We start from the raw sequence: 19147 nt of genomic DNA on the forward strand, positions 1-19147 counted from the left end.
GCGTATTTCTGTGAACGTTTGTGAATTCCAGAAAGTTGGAAAATTATGTCCAGCCAGAGATTTCTCCCTGTAGTTGTCCACCTTTCTTTGTGAATCGGGCCCAATATTTTATTCTCATTGTTCATCAAAGTCCTCTCATTGTTACTCAACATTGTTAATGTCCAGGTGTGTTTCCAAAAGCTCTTATGAAAGGCTGATACTTCTTTCCTTGCAGAAACCTGCAGTAGAATCTGATTACCTCGCCAATGACTAATCCATTAATACTAATCAATAAAGCAGCCTACACACCGCTCCTAGAACACATCCACTGCAGCCATCTCATGCTTGATTACCAATTCTGCTTGATCATGCTGCAGCACAGAAGCAGCTAGCTTATAAATTATAGACAGCACCCTCCTCACCACAGAGAAGGATGCTATCTACTCCCTGATACAAAATGGTATTACTATTAGGTACATTCTACCTTGCATTCAGTTGAAAATGTTTACATATTTTATTGGAACTTAAATGGTCCCAAAGATTGTCAGTACCATCTTTTTTCATGCGTAAGACCTGAATGAATAAGTGGATGAATAAAATGGGCATCTGTTGGACCTGTCCGCAGCTTTCGACACGATATCGCACAAAATCTTTCTCAGTCGTTTGCAGGAGGTAGGGGTTAGGGGTACGGCCCTGTCCTGGTTGAAGAGTTTTATATCTGGCCGCTCGCAGAGTGTCAGTTTGGGTTCCTTCGCTCGGCACCTGTGGAGCTCACCAAAGGGGTGCCACAGGGCTCGTGTTTAAGTCCCACGCTTTTTGACGTGTATGTGGCCCCCCTGGCTGACCTTACGAGATCTTACGGATTCATTCCGGTGTCGTACGCTGACGATACTCAGCTGCTCTTCCCTTTCCAGACCCTGACTGCGGCAGTTAAGCACTCCTTCTCAGAAGGTATGAGGGCTGTGTCTCGATGGATGGCCTCGAATTTCCTGCAGTGTAATGTAGGAAAAACTGAGGTTATGCTGTTTGGGGAAGCCCCATTACTGTGGTCGCCGGACTGGTGGCCATTAGATCTGGGCCCTGTTCCCAGTCCTAAGCAGGTAGTAAAAAACTTGGGTGTTCGGTTGGACCAAGGGCTGTCCTTAAAGGAGCATGTCAATCAAACAGCTGGGTCTTGTTTTAATGCAATCGGACTACTTAGAAGAGTGTTTCCATTACTGCCAGACTCGTCTAGAAAGACTCTTGTTCAGGCTCTAGTGCTCAGCAGCCTGGATTACTGTAATGGGCTACTAATATCAGCAAATGACAACTTGCTAAGTAGACTCAAGGTGGCTCAGAATACCGCCGCAAGGCTAGTTTTAAATGCTCCGCCCAGAACCCCCTCTCGACCCCTTTTAGAAAAGCTTCATTGTCTACCGATCCGACAACGGGTTAAATTCAAAACCTGTTGTATCATCCACAAGGGTATTCATGGTTTAGGCCCTCTGTATCTGGCTGAGAAGTTTGTCCCCTACAATCCTGTACGTACCCTGCGCTCCAGCAACCAATCTCTTCTACAAATTCCCCCTATCAGAAGGGCGAGACTAGGCGGAAGGGCTCTCTCATTCTTGGGTCCTAGTCTTTGGAACAATCTGCCTCCTACCCTCAGGCTTTGTACTAATCATCTAGTCTTCAGGAAATTGCTGAAGACTTTTCTGTTTCAAATATAGCGCCGCTTTCTCTTTAAGATCTTGAGAGCATTGTTTTTCTGTTTGTAGGGTGAACTGAGCGCAGAGATACTCCTTCGGGAGTCGAGTCTAGCGCTATATAAGCCTATAAATAATATTAATCTGCCAGTAGGTATCATAGCTGAACCTGAAGAGAAGGACTTGCAAGGTGAAAGCTAGAGAATGTTTCTAGAAATGTAGGTTTTCAACTACCTACATAAAGATTGATTGTTGAAACCTGTCTCAAGTCTGTTCCAGAATGCTGCCCAATTTAAACAAACATTGGAAATGCAATAGGTCTCGCATTAGAAAAGTTGGAGCTATTGGTTTTGTAAATGACATTTATGTGTTGGTCTTGTAAATAGCAAAAGTAATAGCTTTGTCATTTACAATGCCAATAGTTTTAACTTTTCGCAAAGGTGACACCTATAGCATTTGTACGGTGTTGTATTTACATGACTATAAAAAGAAACAGGCTTGTAAATACAAACGTTTAGTTTTGTGAAAACGCACTGCCATGCGACATGTGAACACATTTCATGCTGGCTAATTATTCTAATTTGTTTAAATATTTACAACACTTAATTCACCCTAGTAGCCTAACAAAGTCAGTACAGTACCTCAGCTGTTGGGGAAAGCTTCCCCTTCCTCTCCTATACACACTGAAATAAACATGGCTGTAAATGTGTCAGGTTGTCTCGGGCCACAAGCACAATAAGGGAAACAAGAAAAACAAGCAAAAAATAAATAAAACGAGACACGGCCAGCCGGCCGTGAATAATTAGGGGAGGAGCAGCCAGGTGAGAGCAGGAGCGGAGGCGCCAAGCTGGGGACCCATCAAAGGCATATCCTTGAGGGCCTGCACGTTTTTGGAGAATCCTGTGGAATGCCTCAACGCATGCCGACAAACAACACTGCTCTCCACATACAACCCAGACCTGCGCAGATAACTTATTCAGCCGCATTGGCCATCATGTATTGTCTGGGCCAAAGAGGGCTTAAGGTATTCCTAAACTGCGCCCAAGATCTCCCACATAGCATGTGTGCAACAGTCCAGCAAACAAACTGCATTTATGAATCAGTTTCAGATCAAAAACCGTAGCAGATGAAAAACAAGAGCCTTCAGTGGTCCGCACAGCAAGAAAAAGATGCAGTTCCTTGAATGTTTGCAGTGTTTAATGTGGAGTCTCCACTGTGATTATGATTAGTTACGGACCTTAAAAAATATATAATATTTAACAGGGCTAATACTTTGTTGGCGAACTCGATAATTCATTCTGTGCCACTGGGTAAACTTGTAGTCCTACTTCTATGTTAGTGAAGCGTCACTATTTGTAGTGTATTTAATCTCGTCATCCTACAATGTTGACATTTTAGTCTAAGCAGTCTACAAGCTTCATTTTTTTTTGCCCTACAAAAGAGTCAACGAACAGATATAAAATAAATATTGAGAACGGTCTTGCCACTCACTCTCTTTCACGGGGACCTGACCGAGATCTGTACATATACTTTGTAGGCACTTTACAAGAAGTGTTAACTAAGTATCTCAGAATAAATGTGGGTGTAAAATGTGCTGCTTTCCTAACCAGCGCTGTTGCTGAAGCGTGCTTCCGACTCAAGCTGTTTTTCTCGGCTCCGCCCTTTTGCTGACAAGCCGTTTCCTGCGAGAGTTAAAGGGCTGCCAAAAAAACCCGGTGGGCGGCGATTTTCAAGAAAGCTATGCCTGGCCGTGTATGAAGCGAAAACATTTAATAACAAAGACGGGGGGCTGGGTAAACTGCGGAGAACACAATCAAATCAGACCTTAAACACTGAGAAATAAGTCGCCCGCACATGTCACAGGTACACTGGGCCTTAATTGAATATATATGAAAATGCCAGTTTTTGCTTTTTAATGCAACATCAATATGCATACAGGAGCTATTGAAAGTCCCAGAAATAATTGTTGATAAAAAAAAAAAACGGACTCTAAAGCTACCACAACATGTCACGCGATTGACATTTATACACCATTAAACACGTCTTTGTTATGGTTAGGAAACGTTAGTCATTGTATTTAATTCGAGGGTAAAGATGTTTACTAGCGTTATCTGCATACACAGCTTTCTCACTAACCGTATAATAGATTTAAAAGGCATCTTGTCGAATGATACAGCAGCCACGTGGCCAGTTTTCTAGTGGGAAACCTGCCAGCATATGTTTTACTCCAAGACGTTGCCACTTTGCGACTAAAGATTAAAAGTATTGCGACAAACTACATGTCCCAAAATGCAGAGTGAAGTGGCTTAAGTGGGGTCTGGTAGGGGGTTTCACGTGGCACAACACATTACATTAATATATAGAAAATAATATTTTATTAAGGGAGCCTGAATTAGGAGAACATTTTGCAACTAAAAATAAAGAAAAAATACATTTGCATTTGAGGTGTAAAGAGGGGGAAAGAAAAAATAGAAACTTTAGCGTTTGATAGTGTGCGTGTCACAAAGCACGGTGTCAAGTAGGTAAAAGTTAAAATGTGGCAAGTAGTTGAATTACTCTAATGTCACGAGTTCTAAAACGCTCTTCGACCCGTAAAGAAAGGCAACAAGCGAGATAAAACGAGGCACGTGAAAGTACGGCCGGCCGGCCGTGAATAATTAGGGGAGGAGCAGCCAGGAGAGAGCAGGAGCGGAGGCGGCAAGCTGGGGAACAGATGGCTGGCGATTTGATGCTGTGCACGCGCATTTTAGGTCCATGCGCTTGCGCATTGACCTAAAAGCGCACGGGCACAGCACCAAATCGCCAGTCTAGGTAAAGTCTGTTTAAGCCCCTATAGTCTCGCTCCGCTCAAGGCGCATGCGCATTGAGAGGCGAGACCTAAAAAGTATTTCTAGAAAGAAAGATTGATTGGGGGACATGGAACGATGACCTTGAAGCAGGATGTCTCATATCGGTTTGGAACTGGAGTCTGAGATAAAAAACATCCAGTAACCACAACAGCGTTGTGAACTATTCGCAAGTTCTTGAAGATCGTGTGTAGGCAGGTACCCATTGGAGGGATCCAAGGTGAGCTTTGATAGGAGCCCAGAGATGCAGATTTAAAAACGTGCGAACTGGGAGCATTTTTAACTACCCCCTGTTTAGAAATGTTCTCTGTCTCCAAAGAATGGCCTTGCCATTGCTGAGATGTGAGGAAATTACTACCCGAGCATCTCGCCATTTGCTAGTTAAATAAGGGGGAATTGTGTTGTAACTCTCAAATGTCTTCAGATTCAAAAGGGTAGGACCAAGAATACACCGCCACCAATCAAAAGCCTGTCCTGGGCTACTTGCCTAGGTATAGGACCTCGGTTTCAGAATTGGGTTGCAGCACATCCATGGTCCGAATGATAACACTGCAGTGAAACAACTGTACTGGGCAGCCAGGGTGCAGGAGTGGGCCATACAAGCTGCATAATCAGCTGTCTCGTCCACAAAGGTAAATAAAGAAAAAATCAGTGGGGCAATTGGGGCAGCATGAATGTTGAACTACTTCAGGATCAGATATGATCCCCGGAGCACATGCAAATGGGCTCAAGGGCAATCCCTGAGGCGCTAACGTTAGAAGTCTCTGAGGTTACATATACCATTAAGAGCCAGTACATTTAAACGCACGCTTGCTATCCGAGAAGAACGCGAGTATAAGAGTGTACTGTAGAGGGCAGCAGAAGACAACATTTCTTCAACAGCAGGCGTTAACTTGCTGCAGTTTACACCGGCAACTGAACAACTTCCTATTTGAGGAAATTGTGTTTTAGATGGCCTTTCTTGCTGTTCTGGGATGATGAATCCCGTGTTTGGGAAGAATAATGTGCGTTTTGCTTCCGGAGCTATGTATTTTACAGTTACTCCTCAGATTGCAGTCCAATTTTATGTAAAAATGTTCAGTTTTATTACTGTTTTTGTAATTTGAGTTTCTTTATATACTTGTGCTTTCTGTTTGAATTCCAGGTGGACGTTCACATAACACCGGGAACTCATGCTTCAGAACATGCAGGTAGGCAGCCGGCGTGTGGCTAAAACTAGTTGGAGACTTGTTATACAGCTAAACCGAAACCAACAGTAGCTTCCATTTTGAAAATCTCACACTTCTGTTTCAGCAAAACTCTGCTCATCGTACATCTGTGCTCATGAGGGCTCCAAAACTCTTTGTTTTACAAAGATGAAACCTGTGTCCGTCATAGAATAGCAATAGCATAGACGTTCTTCTTTTACGAAGATAGCAACCTAAGGGGAAATAAATGATCGCTCCACTTATACTGGAATACAAGCTTTTATGGCCTAAAACATGCAATATTCGCTAGTAATCTGCAGGCTAACTTACTGCGAGCGATCTTAGGGCCATATGTATCAAGGCAAAATGGGTTCGCAAACGCCGAAATTCGCAGAATTCCGGCGTTTGCGAACCCATTTTCGCTAAATGGTATGTATGAAACATTTTTGGTGCAAAATAAGGAATCGCTAAATTTGCCATTCCTTATTTTGCGATTGCATTTAAGGAATTGCAAATTTTGCGATTCCTTAAATGCAATGTATCAAGGAAAAAAACATTCCAAAATGCCATTAAGGATTCGCAAATTACCACCAACTTCTAGTTGGTGGTAAGTTACGAATTCTTTAAAAAAAAGCATTTTTTTTTTAAATCAAAAGGTGCCATGTGACGCTCATACATTCCCTTAGGGCATGTATGTGCGCCATCTGCGCACACATGTCATTTTCAGGGGTGCAGCAGGGTGTTCTTGAGACACCCCTGCACCCTTGAAAATATTCACAATTTGCGATTAGCAAATTGCGATTCACAAATTTCCCGTTCATTCCTATGGGCCTCATTCCTATAGGCCTCCTGGCCCATAGAAATGAATGGGAAATTATTCCTTAATTGCGATTAGCAATTTGCTAATCGCAATTAAGGAATTTTAAAGAATCGCTAAAAAGAAGCGATTTCCTACATACATACCAATTTGCGATTTCTAAATAGCGATTCCTTAAAAATCGCTATTTAGGAATCGCAAAACGGAATGTTGTAACATATGACCCTAAGTCTTTTACTATCATGTTTTCAACTCTGATGGCTTTGTGCTAAATATTTTAAACTTTGTAATAGTTTATTGCTTTTTAGGTGAATAGCACTGCTTCTAATCGCAAATATTATGTGCATCAATCAAGGTGTCCAAAATTGGGCTCTAGAAGGAATATTTTAATAATTGGCTGACATTTCTACTTTAAAAGATCATGTACCCGTACTATTTACACATTAATGTAGTGATCCTGTTCATGGCTTATTGGGTCAGGTGGCTGAAAGGCTGTGTGCTGTATTCCACAACCGTCATCAGTCCAGAGCCTTCATGTTGTTTTAAACTACTGTGGTAGGATCCAAGCTGTCTGCTTCAGCCCTAGCATCTATAGGAAAAGGTTCCTCTAGGCTAGCGACAGGCACAGTAGCTCATTGATACCTTCTATGTTATAAATTTTTAGGGGAGGGCGGAACTCGTTGAGTTACATAATTACGTTAAGTTCCACGAGCAGGCAGAATATGGCATGCTGCGGTGCTTGCTCTAATCTTTAGCGCCAGGAGGTTGTACCTCGCTGTAAAATTAGCGCAAACTGCTCCACACAGCACGCTGCTTCTTTTTGCTGCTTGAGTAGATTTTATACTCCAGTGGCATTCCTCCCAATGCAAATGCTCGCGAACACCCGAGTTGAGAAATCTCTACGGGAGGCATTCTAGCACCCGACAATTGCGCTAGGAAATGCAAATTCTCGCTCGCCAACTTAACGTTGGCGAGCTGTGCGCGAGAAAAATCTCTTCTGTGCAGCGGTGGTGGGGTTTTGATGGAGCTTTGCATTCAAGCAGAACGTGGAGTGGGCAAAACTCAGCAAACTCCGCCAGCGGAGCGGAATTATTCGCCATCCCATATACATTTTTCCCTATTATGAAGTCTTAGTGCATCCGTTGTTTCAGCAGTATATAGGACAATTTGGAAACTCAACAGTCTTCCTAAAAGTTAGATGGTTTTAAAACTTACCTTTTCTGTTGATTGTCTGCCTTAATTGAATTCACTGTAGTTCTCAGCGTTAAGGTGTTCCAAAAAGTGAATTTCAGATAAGTAAAATAAATGGCTGAAAAGCACTATCACTTAGTGAGAGCAATGTTACAACCAAACAAAGCCATTTATCTCCTGCATTAGTTATTAATGAACTTTGTGGAGCATTCTATTCCATTCTGAAGCCCACTGAACCAGAATTATCTGGACATAAACAGTGTTTTGACGGAAACCTACAAGTTCTCAATGTGTGCATGTGTTTGTGGAGATTTTACTGCAGCAGTGCCGAACCGCTGGTTGAGGGAGAATTAGCTGTATTTTGTTTGCTTTTGTATATATTGAAAATTCTGTATTCGTAAGGTAATAAACACAGGTCAAGTAGAAAGATTATTTTAACTGAACAGGAATTCTAGATCTTGAGTTGAGTGATGTTGTTCCATCGCTGAGTGGGGATATTTATGGTCCTCGAGAGGTGGTGCCCTGTGTGAGTCAGGAGCTCTCTCCTCTCTCAGAAATGGCATTGAATAATATTTTACACCTCTCACTGACTTGTATGGTTTCGGCCCGGCAGCTTAGTCTATGTATTACCTTTAGTCTTCCGTGTAGGCCAACTCTCAAACCCTGATTTGTGATCAGCGTTTGTCTTGAGAAACTCCCCATCTTTCCCTATGAATAGACATCCCAATTGGTAGTGCTATAAATTGCTTTGCTTATTTTGCCCCTCACATAATTATGGTCCGTGCTTATCAGGGTGGTGGTATCAGTCTGTTTTGCTTTTTGGTTATAGTTTCTTGTTTGTGAGAAGGGTTGTGGGACAGATGGAGATGTTTGAGAGGAAGATCTAAATAGTACATGAGATGAATGCAAAACATTTAGGCACGGAGTAGATGCAGTAGTGAAATTATGAGAATAGATACTGACTGTCCGACGCAGTTCTTCCTGAATAAAATTATCCCTCAACCCTCTCAGATATGGTAATCTGCAATGATTTGTGAACATAATAATGCAAGTGCATTAAACTAGAAAAATTAGAAAAGGTGTTCTGCATCTCCACCCAGCCCCATAGGAAAGATTTTTACCTCAGTCAAGACTTAAGGATACTCTTCCAGCTCGTTGCTGCTGGCAAATGTTAGGAATAATGAACGCTCTTAAGGCGATATCACTTTAAATCATTATTATCCAGCCTGGCATTAGCCCCTGGAACGTGTCTGCAATTGTTTAGTATCATTCAGAGATTGGTCTTTGTTCTACAGTCTCCTCTAACGTTGCACTGCCTTAGTATTGTGGCATTGTAACAAATTCTAGCAGCCCTAACTAGAACCAACTAATTGATTGCAGGATGGACCGTAAGGTTGTATGACACCTGCTGGAGGTCTGCGGTGCCAGTCAGAATTGACATTGCTTTGTGGCCAGTCGCAGAGTGTTTAGATTGGCTGAAATTCTACCTACTTTATAGAATTGTTTAGTAGTCCAGGAGAGGTGCGAGGTTCTCTGCACATGTGATATGGCTTTGCTGACAAAGCGGAATTCTAGTGATTTTGCACTTGATTTCTGCCACTTGCTGGAATATTAAACTGAGGGGATTCTACTTATTTTGTGTTCAGGAAGGGCATTTTGTGTACTCTCATTTAAGATTCAAAGAGCCTTTATATATATATATATATATATATGGTGCACCCAAATGACTTGTGAGCCATCTAATGCCCCATAGTTCCAAAATGTCACCCTCCCCCTTTAACCCCTCCCACGCTCATGACGAGCTCAGCTCGTCATGAGCCACGGTGCTGGTGTGCTCATGACAAGCTGAGCTCGTCATAACGGTCCGAGCGCTCGCACGTGGGGCTAATTCCCCCGCTGTGCTGAACGTTCTTAAAAACGGGTGTGGCCGTGACGAGCTCAGCTCGTCATGAGCACACTAGCACTGTGGCTCATCATGAGCACCGGGGCGCTGTGCGTGCCCCCACCCCGCCCCCCCCCCAACCCCACCACAGCGGGGGAATTAGCCCCGCAGGCAAGGGTTTAAGATAATATATTTAGAATGTTGACAGCCAGCTGCACAGAGCCTGTCCAAGTAAAGTTCCTCAGTGTGAAGTTGTCATTTCGAGTAGACAAAACCAACTACAAATTTACCCCCATCGAAAAAGACCACTCCTCGATTTCCTACCTCCAGTGCTCCACAAAATGCAATGTTAAGTAACCATCATAGAGATACCAAAGTATTCCTACAGAAGACTTTCCTATTCATTGGCATCATGCACTGCACCTTTCCATTTGAGAATTAATAATGAAATGGTAACCAACAATAGACTAACTAACAATCAAGGTTCATTGTGGAATTTGTCCCGACAAGTTAGCCATCCCTTTACTTGTTGAAAAATAGTTGTTAATTTTCCAAGGATACATCAAGGAGTGAAACAGTTTTGAGGTAGCAACAAATGAGAAAATGGGTATTGAATTTCAGTCCAGATTTCTCGATTTTACAAAGGAAATATGACCTCACTCCTATGGATTTCTACGAATTTCTAAAAATCAAGGCGATATTGACAGCTCGTAATTTCTCGCCCCACACACCGTGGCTAATAGCTCATCTCCCACGACTTATGTCTGCGGGACACTTCGTCTCTAAGGTGTATAAACTGTTACTGCCCTTACCTAAGAAAGCCCACAGACAGGTAGAATTGAAATGGGAAGCTGAACACAATCTTACCGGAATAGGGTTTGACTTGGAAGTGATACATAATACTGCTCTAGCCCACAAAGTGTCTCCCATCCTATTTCAGACAAAATATATGCTTATAAATAGGGCATTCTGGACCCCGGAAAAGCTTTTTAAATGTAACCTAAGGGATACACCTACATGTTGGAACTGTCATTCAGGCTCTGGTGACCTCGCACATATGCTATTCAATTGCCCTTCTCTAAAAATATATTGGGGGAAAATATTGGACTGCATTAACCACGTTTTTAAAATAAGACCTGCAAAGGAATTTGTTTATGTCATTCTGGGAGCGCTTGAGCCACAGTTACCATCTGATCAGGATCGTCAGCTTTTAGACTTAATGCTAACGCTTGCATGTAAAGTGATTCTATGCAAATGGAAGAATGCAGCAGAGGTAAACTTCAAAATGTGGCAGGAATGGCTTTCATTTCTGAGAGGTGCTAATAACCCGGCACTGCAAGAGTCTACATGGAGGCCTTCTAATAAGAAATTATGGAAATCATTGGATATATCTTCCTTTCACTATGATCCACCTTGAGATAATATGGGCTAACATGTACTCAGTACAGCTTTTGTTAGAGTGTGATCAAGGGTCAGGCCCTTTTGATGATTTAGATACAACATTTAAGTGCACCTGTAGCGATATCCCTAATGACTTCAGCCTCTGCTCCCATGCATTATGTATGTGTCTATATGTCGACTATGCAAGCAACATGTGATTTGATTTTATTTAGATTTGTGTAATTGTTCCTTAATAACCTCATCGAATCATTTCTGTAACGGAAGACTTACTGTATTGTTCTTTACTTTTGTTTTTTACTTCAATAAAAATGATTTGAAAAAAAAAAAAGAATTTCAGTCCAGAAAAGTACAATCTAACTGGAGTAGCTCTCATCAGCTGAAAGTTATTCTAATAAAATTATTTTATGCATTCTCCCATAAGAATGGGAAAGTGTACAGAAGTAGTATATTCCCAGATTCATAAACTTAGAGTAAGTCTCCATCTCCTCGCCAGAATGTTTTTTTAAGCATAAAGAAATATAAAGACACATTCATTCACATGACCACACAAAAGAGAGATGGGAACATTATTCAAAACGATGTAGCTAATTTGAAGTGATGAAGGAACTCCTACATCTCACAACTTCGAGTGAAGGAGATGAAAATTGCTCCTCGTCTTTCATGTTATCCGTGCTTATGTTATTGCCCTTCACAATAAGTATTCTGTGCTCCATCAAAATACATTAGAGAAAACATCTGGACCACTAAGAACCTTGAATATCCAAAAAGCTTGTGGTAACCCTGAGAAGAGTCTTGCCACAACCAATCAATCAATCAATCAAAGCATTTATAGGGCACGCTACTCAAGGCGCGGGGGGCGCTTGCTGCTACTTCTCGAAGAGCCAGGTCTTGAGGTGCTTCCTGAAGCTGAGATGGTCCTGGGTCAGTCGTAGGTGAGTGGGGAGGGAGTTCCAGGTCTTCGCTGCCAGGTAGGAGAATGATCTTCCTCCGGAGGTGGTTTTGCGAATTCATGGGACGATGGCGAGGGCGTAAAACAACCTGGCCGTCTGTTATAGAACCAGGATGCTGCGTATTCTTAGCATAGCGTATTTATAGGAGCTCAATTCTGACCTTATTGGATTTTCACTTTTTTTTAAATTGTTGGCAAAAGCACAGCATTTCGGGCCTCCTTCGGATTACGAAAAAGGCTATGAGATTTCCGTGAAGATGAACATGAGCAAGTTGTTGCTTGACTCTTGGGATCGGCTGAGACTCAGTGTTTGGTTTTGAAGTCTTATCCCTCAAGTCCACCAGACTGGCATTTTCCCTCTGCATGAAAGACTATTTTTAACTCCTGTCTTGGGGCTGCAGAATGTTTTGTGAATTATTTGGCAGAGACCAAATAAAATAGCTTCATTAATGAAAAATCTTCCTTCAGAACTGGGAAGAAAAAGAAACTTCATTGCCCACAGAAAGGGCAGTGGGGCGTACGCAGACACATTGGTAAGAAAACGTTACTCAAGGAAGCCAGTAATGTTGAACATTCAATGTCCGTGTTTATCAAATTCTTAAGGGTGAATTTTTACTAATGTTTCAGCCCACCCTTTAGGTGCCTAAAGTGGTTTCTCTTTGTACAAATGCGTCCAACATGATCATGTCTGGTTTAAATTAGTTCTCAAGGGTGCATCATCTCAAAGTTTCAGAGCGATATCTTCTGGATCACCAGACATCTTTATTCTCCACCTATCCCTGAAGATAAGGACAAAATATAGGAGTATTTCAGTTGATAAAAGGTTCTCGTTCAAGGCACAAGTGACTGTAGTGTCCTCCTTGGGCTTCCATGCACTGTACCTCCTGCGAACAATTCTTCATTTCATACCAAAGCGCATGAGAAGATCATGTCAGCATGCCTACTTTTTAAGGTCAACTATTGCAATAGTATATTGTTATGTATTCCTGAAATCGCCCTATACAAATGTCAACAAATTCAAATTTTTGCTGTGACAGATTAATTTGCGGAAAAAGATCCTGTTTCCCTAGTTATACAAAATCATCGCTGGTGTCTGTGGAACAGGGTTTTCACCGCAGCATGTACGATGTGTTTAATGGTATGGGAAGAACTCATTTTAAGGACAGATTTGGTAAGCATTCAACGTGCAGGCTTGTTCACCTTGATGTTTGCATGCTTTTAAAGATTCTTTTTGGTTAGGCTTGGAAGTACTGAATTATATATATATATATATATATATATATATATATATATATATATATATATATATATATATATATATATATATGGAAAGGAAGTGATTCCATTAAAAGGTGCCATCGGAGGAAGTGAAATAAAGGTCAAAACATCGGGCTGTGAAACATACGGCGTGTTTCTTGGTGCAGGACTCATCTTCGAAAAAGTTTCCATGGGGAAACGAAACGCGTCAGAATTAAGTCCATTCCTGTTGTCATCCATCAATTAAAACGGCTACAGGTGAAGTTCCGTGTGCGGCTCAGTTTCTTTCCGTGTGGAGAGATTTTGTTGACATGAATATCGGCTTGGTTCCGCCGAAGAGCAACGCACCATCATAGGAGCGCCAACACTCTCCAAACTTGAACCAAAATGTTGAACTCAGTAAAACGATTCTTGGAGAGAGGTGCCGCCGAGGACTGGACCTCGGTATTGGCCCGAGTCAGCTTTGAAAGTAGGCTGACATGGGGGAACTTTTGGCTGACAAAGATGGATAATTATGCTCACAATGAATTTTACATCAACAGGTTAATAAACGCACCGCCCACTGGAGGGTTGTAAATACGAACGGCCGTCTGAACCACAGGCCCCACAATGCAGTATGGAAAGGAAGTGATTCCATTAAAAGGTGCCATCGGAGGAAGTGAAATAAAGGTCAAAACATCGGGCTGTGTTTCTTGGTGCAGGACTCCTCTTCGAAAAAGTTTCCATGGGGAAACGAAACGCGTCAGAATTAAGTCCATTCCTGTTGTCATCCATCAATTAAAACGGCTACAGATGAAGTTCTGTGTGCGGCTCAGTTTCTTTCCGTGTGGGGAGATTTTGTTGATATATATATATATATATATATATATATATATATATATATATATATATATATATATATATATATATTTATTAGCTCCAAAGTCCTTCGAGAAATACCCAGCCGGGCCAAACGAAGAAAAATAGCACTCACGGGATTCAAACAGCTTAACAGCACGGATTATTTATTAAACAAACGCGTTTCAGGAAAGCAAGTTCCCTTCGTCAGTGTCAACCTCAGAACGCTCATTGCCGGCTGGGTATTTCTCGAAGGACTTTGGAGCTATCATTTATATCGCGGGACACCGCCGCGTTTTAAGCACCCGCTGTGTGAGTGACTCGTGTTACTGGTGTAAAGGAGCTGGATATATATATATATATCTGAATCTGAAAGAGACACGTTGGTGATAGATTCCTTACCTTAGAATAGATTCCTTACCTTAGAATATCCCCAGGCGTCAGACTGGATCCGGACATTTTTGCGTAGCAATACCCCTGCGCGCCGGCAGGCGTCCACGGCTCCACGTCCGTCGTCGGCGTCGTTAGCGCCGGAATGACATCGTCGGAGTACTTAGACGCCGCCCTCGCGCGCTGACGTCAGTTCTTCTTTTTTCCGCGCGTGATAGCGCAGATATGGAGAAGTTCTACCCCTTAGTCTTTTTTTGACTAAACTTTATGATCTTTTTGATCATTTCTCTACTCGAGTCTTCGACTCAGACGGTGCCGGTAGGGATGCCAGGGTTTAAACCCTGTGCCAAGTGCGACTAATGTCGGTTACCGACCCCTATCGCCGGTGTTTCAAGTTAGGCCTCGACCACGACGACCGCACCTGCTCCGACTGCCGGGCCCTGACGTCTAAAGCTAGGCGGGAGCGGTCCCGCAAGCGACTTGAGCCCCGGCAGTCGGCCCGCGCCGCTCCAGGTCCCGGTCCCACAGGAGGTCGAGGGACCGGTCGCGGGGTCGGAGCCCTCGCAGCTCCGGGAGTGGACATCGGTCGTCAGGATCCAAGTCCTCAGGTAAGATGGCATGAGGTCGGAGAGACGGCATCGTTCCTCCGACCCACCCCGACGCTCGCGCGATGCGGCCGGGGGTGCGGGGTGACACCACCCACGCGGCTCCGACGGTATCACGGACGTCGCCGCCTGCCCCACACCTTCGGGTCCATGGGTATGATGCGACGCCAGAGGAGGTTGAGCGGTACCTCATGGCCATGAGGTCCCTCCCCCCTCAGCCGGGTTCCGTGGCGTCTCCGGGCCCAACGGCCCCGGCTGGAGGGCCTAGCGGGTCGGGTGCTTCAGCTCCGACGCCGTCGGGTGCTTCGGCGCCGCCAGCGACTTCGGTCCCGGCGCCGCAAGCCCTCACTGGATCCGCTTCCGGATCCGGGTCGTCGCCGGTCGACCTTACCGGCCCTGCGGGTGTCGCCCCCGGCGCCTACTATGGACGCCGTCCCCGATCCTACCCTTGGTCCGGTTCGCGCCGCTCTCGACGTCGTTTGGAGATTTATATTTCCACGAACCCGCCACATCTGTTGACCCTGAACTGCAGGAGATGGGTGACGAGGGTGATTGGGAGGGGTCTGTGGACCCTCTGGCACAGGAGTGCCAGTCTCAACAGGACTGGACATATGAGCTTGGGGAGGCCAGTGGACTTGACACTTGGCCAGACACTGGATTTGTCTCCCCTCCCACCGTGGCTACGGAGGAGGGGGCTGCTTACAGTGTAGTGTTGACGCGGGCGGCCAAGGCCTTACACCTTGAGCTCCCCGTCGCGGCCGTGAGGACTAACCTCCTCACTGTGGTCCTTAAACCGCAGGCAAGCTCCACTGAGCCTCTGCTGCCGTTTAATGAGGCCTTGTGTGACGTTCTTGTGGGCACTTTGGCCACGTTCCTATCCACAGGCGTACTTGTGGCGGGCTTGGAAAGACGCTACCGCCCGGCCCCGGGCGACCCTTGCTTTTTGTCCACCCATCCCACCCCCGAGAGCCTGGTCATCCAGGCCTCCACTTCCCAGACCGCATTCCCGGCGGCTCCGCCCGATCGGGAATCCAAGAGGTATGAACAATTCGGGAAGAAGGTGTTCTCGTCCCTGAGTTTGGGACTGCGTCAGTCAATACCGCATGCCTCTTGGACCGCTACACCCACACCCTGTGGGACACGGTCGCGGACGTGCTGCCACAATGTCCGGAGGAGGTCCGGGCAAAACTCACCCAAGCCCTTGCGGAGGGTCGAGATGCAGCGCGATATTCCATCCGGTGTGGGCTGGATACCACGGACTCACTGGGCAGGGCGATGGCAACGACGGTGGCGGTTGGACGCCACACCTGGTTGAGGTCCGCCAACTTTTCGGCCGATGTCCAGGCCACTCTTCTGGACATGTCGTTCGATGGCCGTCGCCTCTTTGGCGACAAGGCAGACCATGCGCTTGAGCGTTTTAAGGATTCCAGGGCTACGGCCAAGTCCTTGGGCCTCTCGGCCCCACGCCAGCAATCGGGTGCCTTTCGCTCCTTTCGTGGCCACGGAAGGGGCGCCCCCACACGTGCTGCCAGCCACGCACTGCAGAATGTTCAACAGCGCGGTAGTGGCCGTGGAAATCGCTGTAGCGGTGGTCGGGGACAACGACGAGGCCCATGTGACTCAGTGGGGGGCAGGGTTCGCCATCACCTCTTCCACTGGCGCACTGTCACGTCGGACAGGTGGGTGCTGCAAATCGTCCGAAGGAACTACTCCCTCCCCTTCGAGGCGACCCCTCCAACCGTCAGAAGCGGTCGCTCCCTACTGCCCTTGCTCGCTCCTGCCTACTCTGCCTGGTATCGTTAGCGCTGCGCTGCTGATCTTAATTAGCACTTGACCGTGCCTGCAGTATTATTTCATTATTTCTTTATTTTCACGTGCCTGTTTGTTTGCTCGACAGTGCCTGCATTGTTTCATTAATTCTGAGTGCCTGTGTTGCTTAGCTCGCATTGCCGCATCGTTTGTGTATTTATTGCTGTGCTGCCCACCGCGTAAATAATGTATTCACTTCCCCCAATCCCGGTCTGCACTTCCGTTTTAGCCGCCATTAGCATTATTGTTGTTGTGCCCGGAGCCCGCCCCCTCCACCACGCACCCGCCTCCCAGCTGCTCCTCCCTCGCCCCTCCCCTTATCCATATATGTCAGTTGCATTGTCGCGCAGCGATCTCGCAGCGATCGCGCCCCATGCGCGCCGAAGGTGCGCCAAAGGTAAGCCCGTCTACGCCCGTCCGCGCCTGGACCGCGCCCAGCGCCTGTCCCCCTGGCTCCCGCCGCCCCCAACCCTCTAGAGTCACATATGACGCCGCAACTCTCCTCGCCCTCAACCCCGGACGAACACCACAATGCTGCGAAGCCGCCCCAGGTCGTTCCCACGGACCTTTCGCCTGCTTCTCCTGCAAATTCAACTGCACCAGGACCCTCACCAAATCCAACCCCTCCACACACAGCTCCGACTCTAACCGCCTGAGGTGCATCCTGCTCAACACCCGCTCGGTCCACAAACACGCAACGGAACTCTGGGACCTACTCGACACTGCATCACCGGACATCGCCTTCCTCACAGAAACATGGATGAACACATCATCAGCACCCGACATCGCCATAGCCATACCGGACGCTTACAAGATCACCCGTAAAGACCGCACCAATCAAACAGGAGGAGGCATCGCCATCATCCACAAGAACACCATCAAAATCACGACCAGCTCCGAGGATTTATTTATTTATTTATTCAAAGTTTTATATAGCGCAAACAAGATCCTTACAGATATCAGAGCGCTTCACAATGACAGGGTAAGGGCAGTAGGAGTGAACAGAGATAATGGGAGTAGTATGGTAGTCAATAACATGGTGGGATAATAGTAACGTACATAAAACATATCAATATACAATCAGGTAAACAAGTAATATAAGACGGTACAAGTCATTGATCCCACTATAGAGGTGCACCTTGGGTGTGTGGATGGCTTATACCACAGTCTTAGTGAAGCGAGAACACTGAGTGGGGGCATCTGGAGAGTGAATCAACGTGTGTCATATATTGGTAGTGACAACATCAAGTTAGAGGTAAGGTGCCAGAGGACAAGGTGAACAGTGATACAGAGCAATGCAGAGTCTCTGATACAGCACCACTCATGTTCAGGAGATCTTGGCCAGAAGGATGGTTTTCACCTCTTTCTTAAAGAGTGCAGTGGAGGAGATCAGCCTAGTTTCAGGCGGGAGCGCGTTCCAGATCCTGGGTGCCATTCCAGAGAAGGAGCGCTTGTATGTTTTCTCTTTCCGGAATCTACGCGGTTTCAGGAGTAGGTTTTTTGTACTTCTATTGGACCTCGAGCCTCCTGAGATAGACAACTTTTGAGCGAGGTAGTTGGGTGCCTTGTGGTGCACGGCCGCGTGTGTCATAACTGCAATTTTTAGCTGTATTCTGGCTTCAAAAGGCAGCCATTTTAGAGACTTTAAGTCTGGGGATATATGCGAATGTTTTCTTGAGCCAGTAATGAGTCTTGCTGCAGCGTTCAGGGAGGCTCTTAAGGGTGCAGTTGTGGATAGCGGGAGTCCGCTGAGGGTCACAATTCCGTAGTCTATTCGAGGGATGACTAGAGATTGTACAGCAGTTTGGAAGTCTTCGGCAGGGAGGAAAGGTTTAATTTTCCTCAATGTGTTGATTTGGAAATTAGCTGCTTTTGTGGCTTTGCTAACGTGCTGCTGCATGTTGAGCTTGGCGTCGAGTGTGATGCCTAGGGATTTCGCCGAGTCCACGATGGTAGGTTGGACATTGAGTGCTGTTAGGTTATTGAGCCATGTTTGGGTGATGGAAATTTTCGCCGGGGGTGAGATGAGTAGGAACTCGGTTTTCAGAGCATTTAGTTTGAGGTGATTATCTGCCAGCCAAGATTGAGTGTTATTAAGCGTGGAGTTCAGATGTTTGATATCTTCCGGGGATTGTAGCTTTAGGTAGAGTTGTGTGTCGTCGGCGTACATGTGGAATTGGACATTGGAAGCTTGGAGCAAGGTGGCGAGCGGTTCCATGACGAGGTTGAACAGTGTGGGGGAGAGGGAGGATCCAACCTAGATCTGCAGGCACAGGTGTGGAAAGCACATTGTCGATCTTGAACTTCTGTGA

General features: G+C 45.5%; 1 protein-coding gene across 1 annotated transcript in view; it reads left to right on the forward strand.

The window, feature by feature from the left end:
* The window catches only part of CIAO2B (cytosolic iron-sulfur assembly component 2B), a 72034-nt gene that overhangs the window by 36876 nt on the left and 16011 nt on the right, over positions 1–19147 (forward strand). Inside the window, exon 4 of the mRNA XM_078647132.1 lies at positions 5655–5700. Within this exon, the coding sequence (XP_078503258.1) occupies positions 5655–5700 (46 nt within the window). The remainder of the gene's footprint in view (positions 1–5654; positions 5701–19147) is intronic.

Source organism: Lissotriton helveticus, chromosome 6 (genome assembly GCF_964261635.1).
Source record: "Lissotriton helveticus chromosome 6, aLisHel1.1, whole genome shotgun sequence".
Taxonomy (NCBI): Eukaryota; Metazoa; Chordata; class Amphibia; order Caudata; family Salamandridae; genus Lissotriton; species Lissotriton helveticus.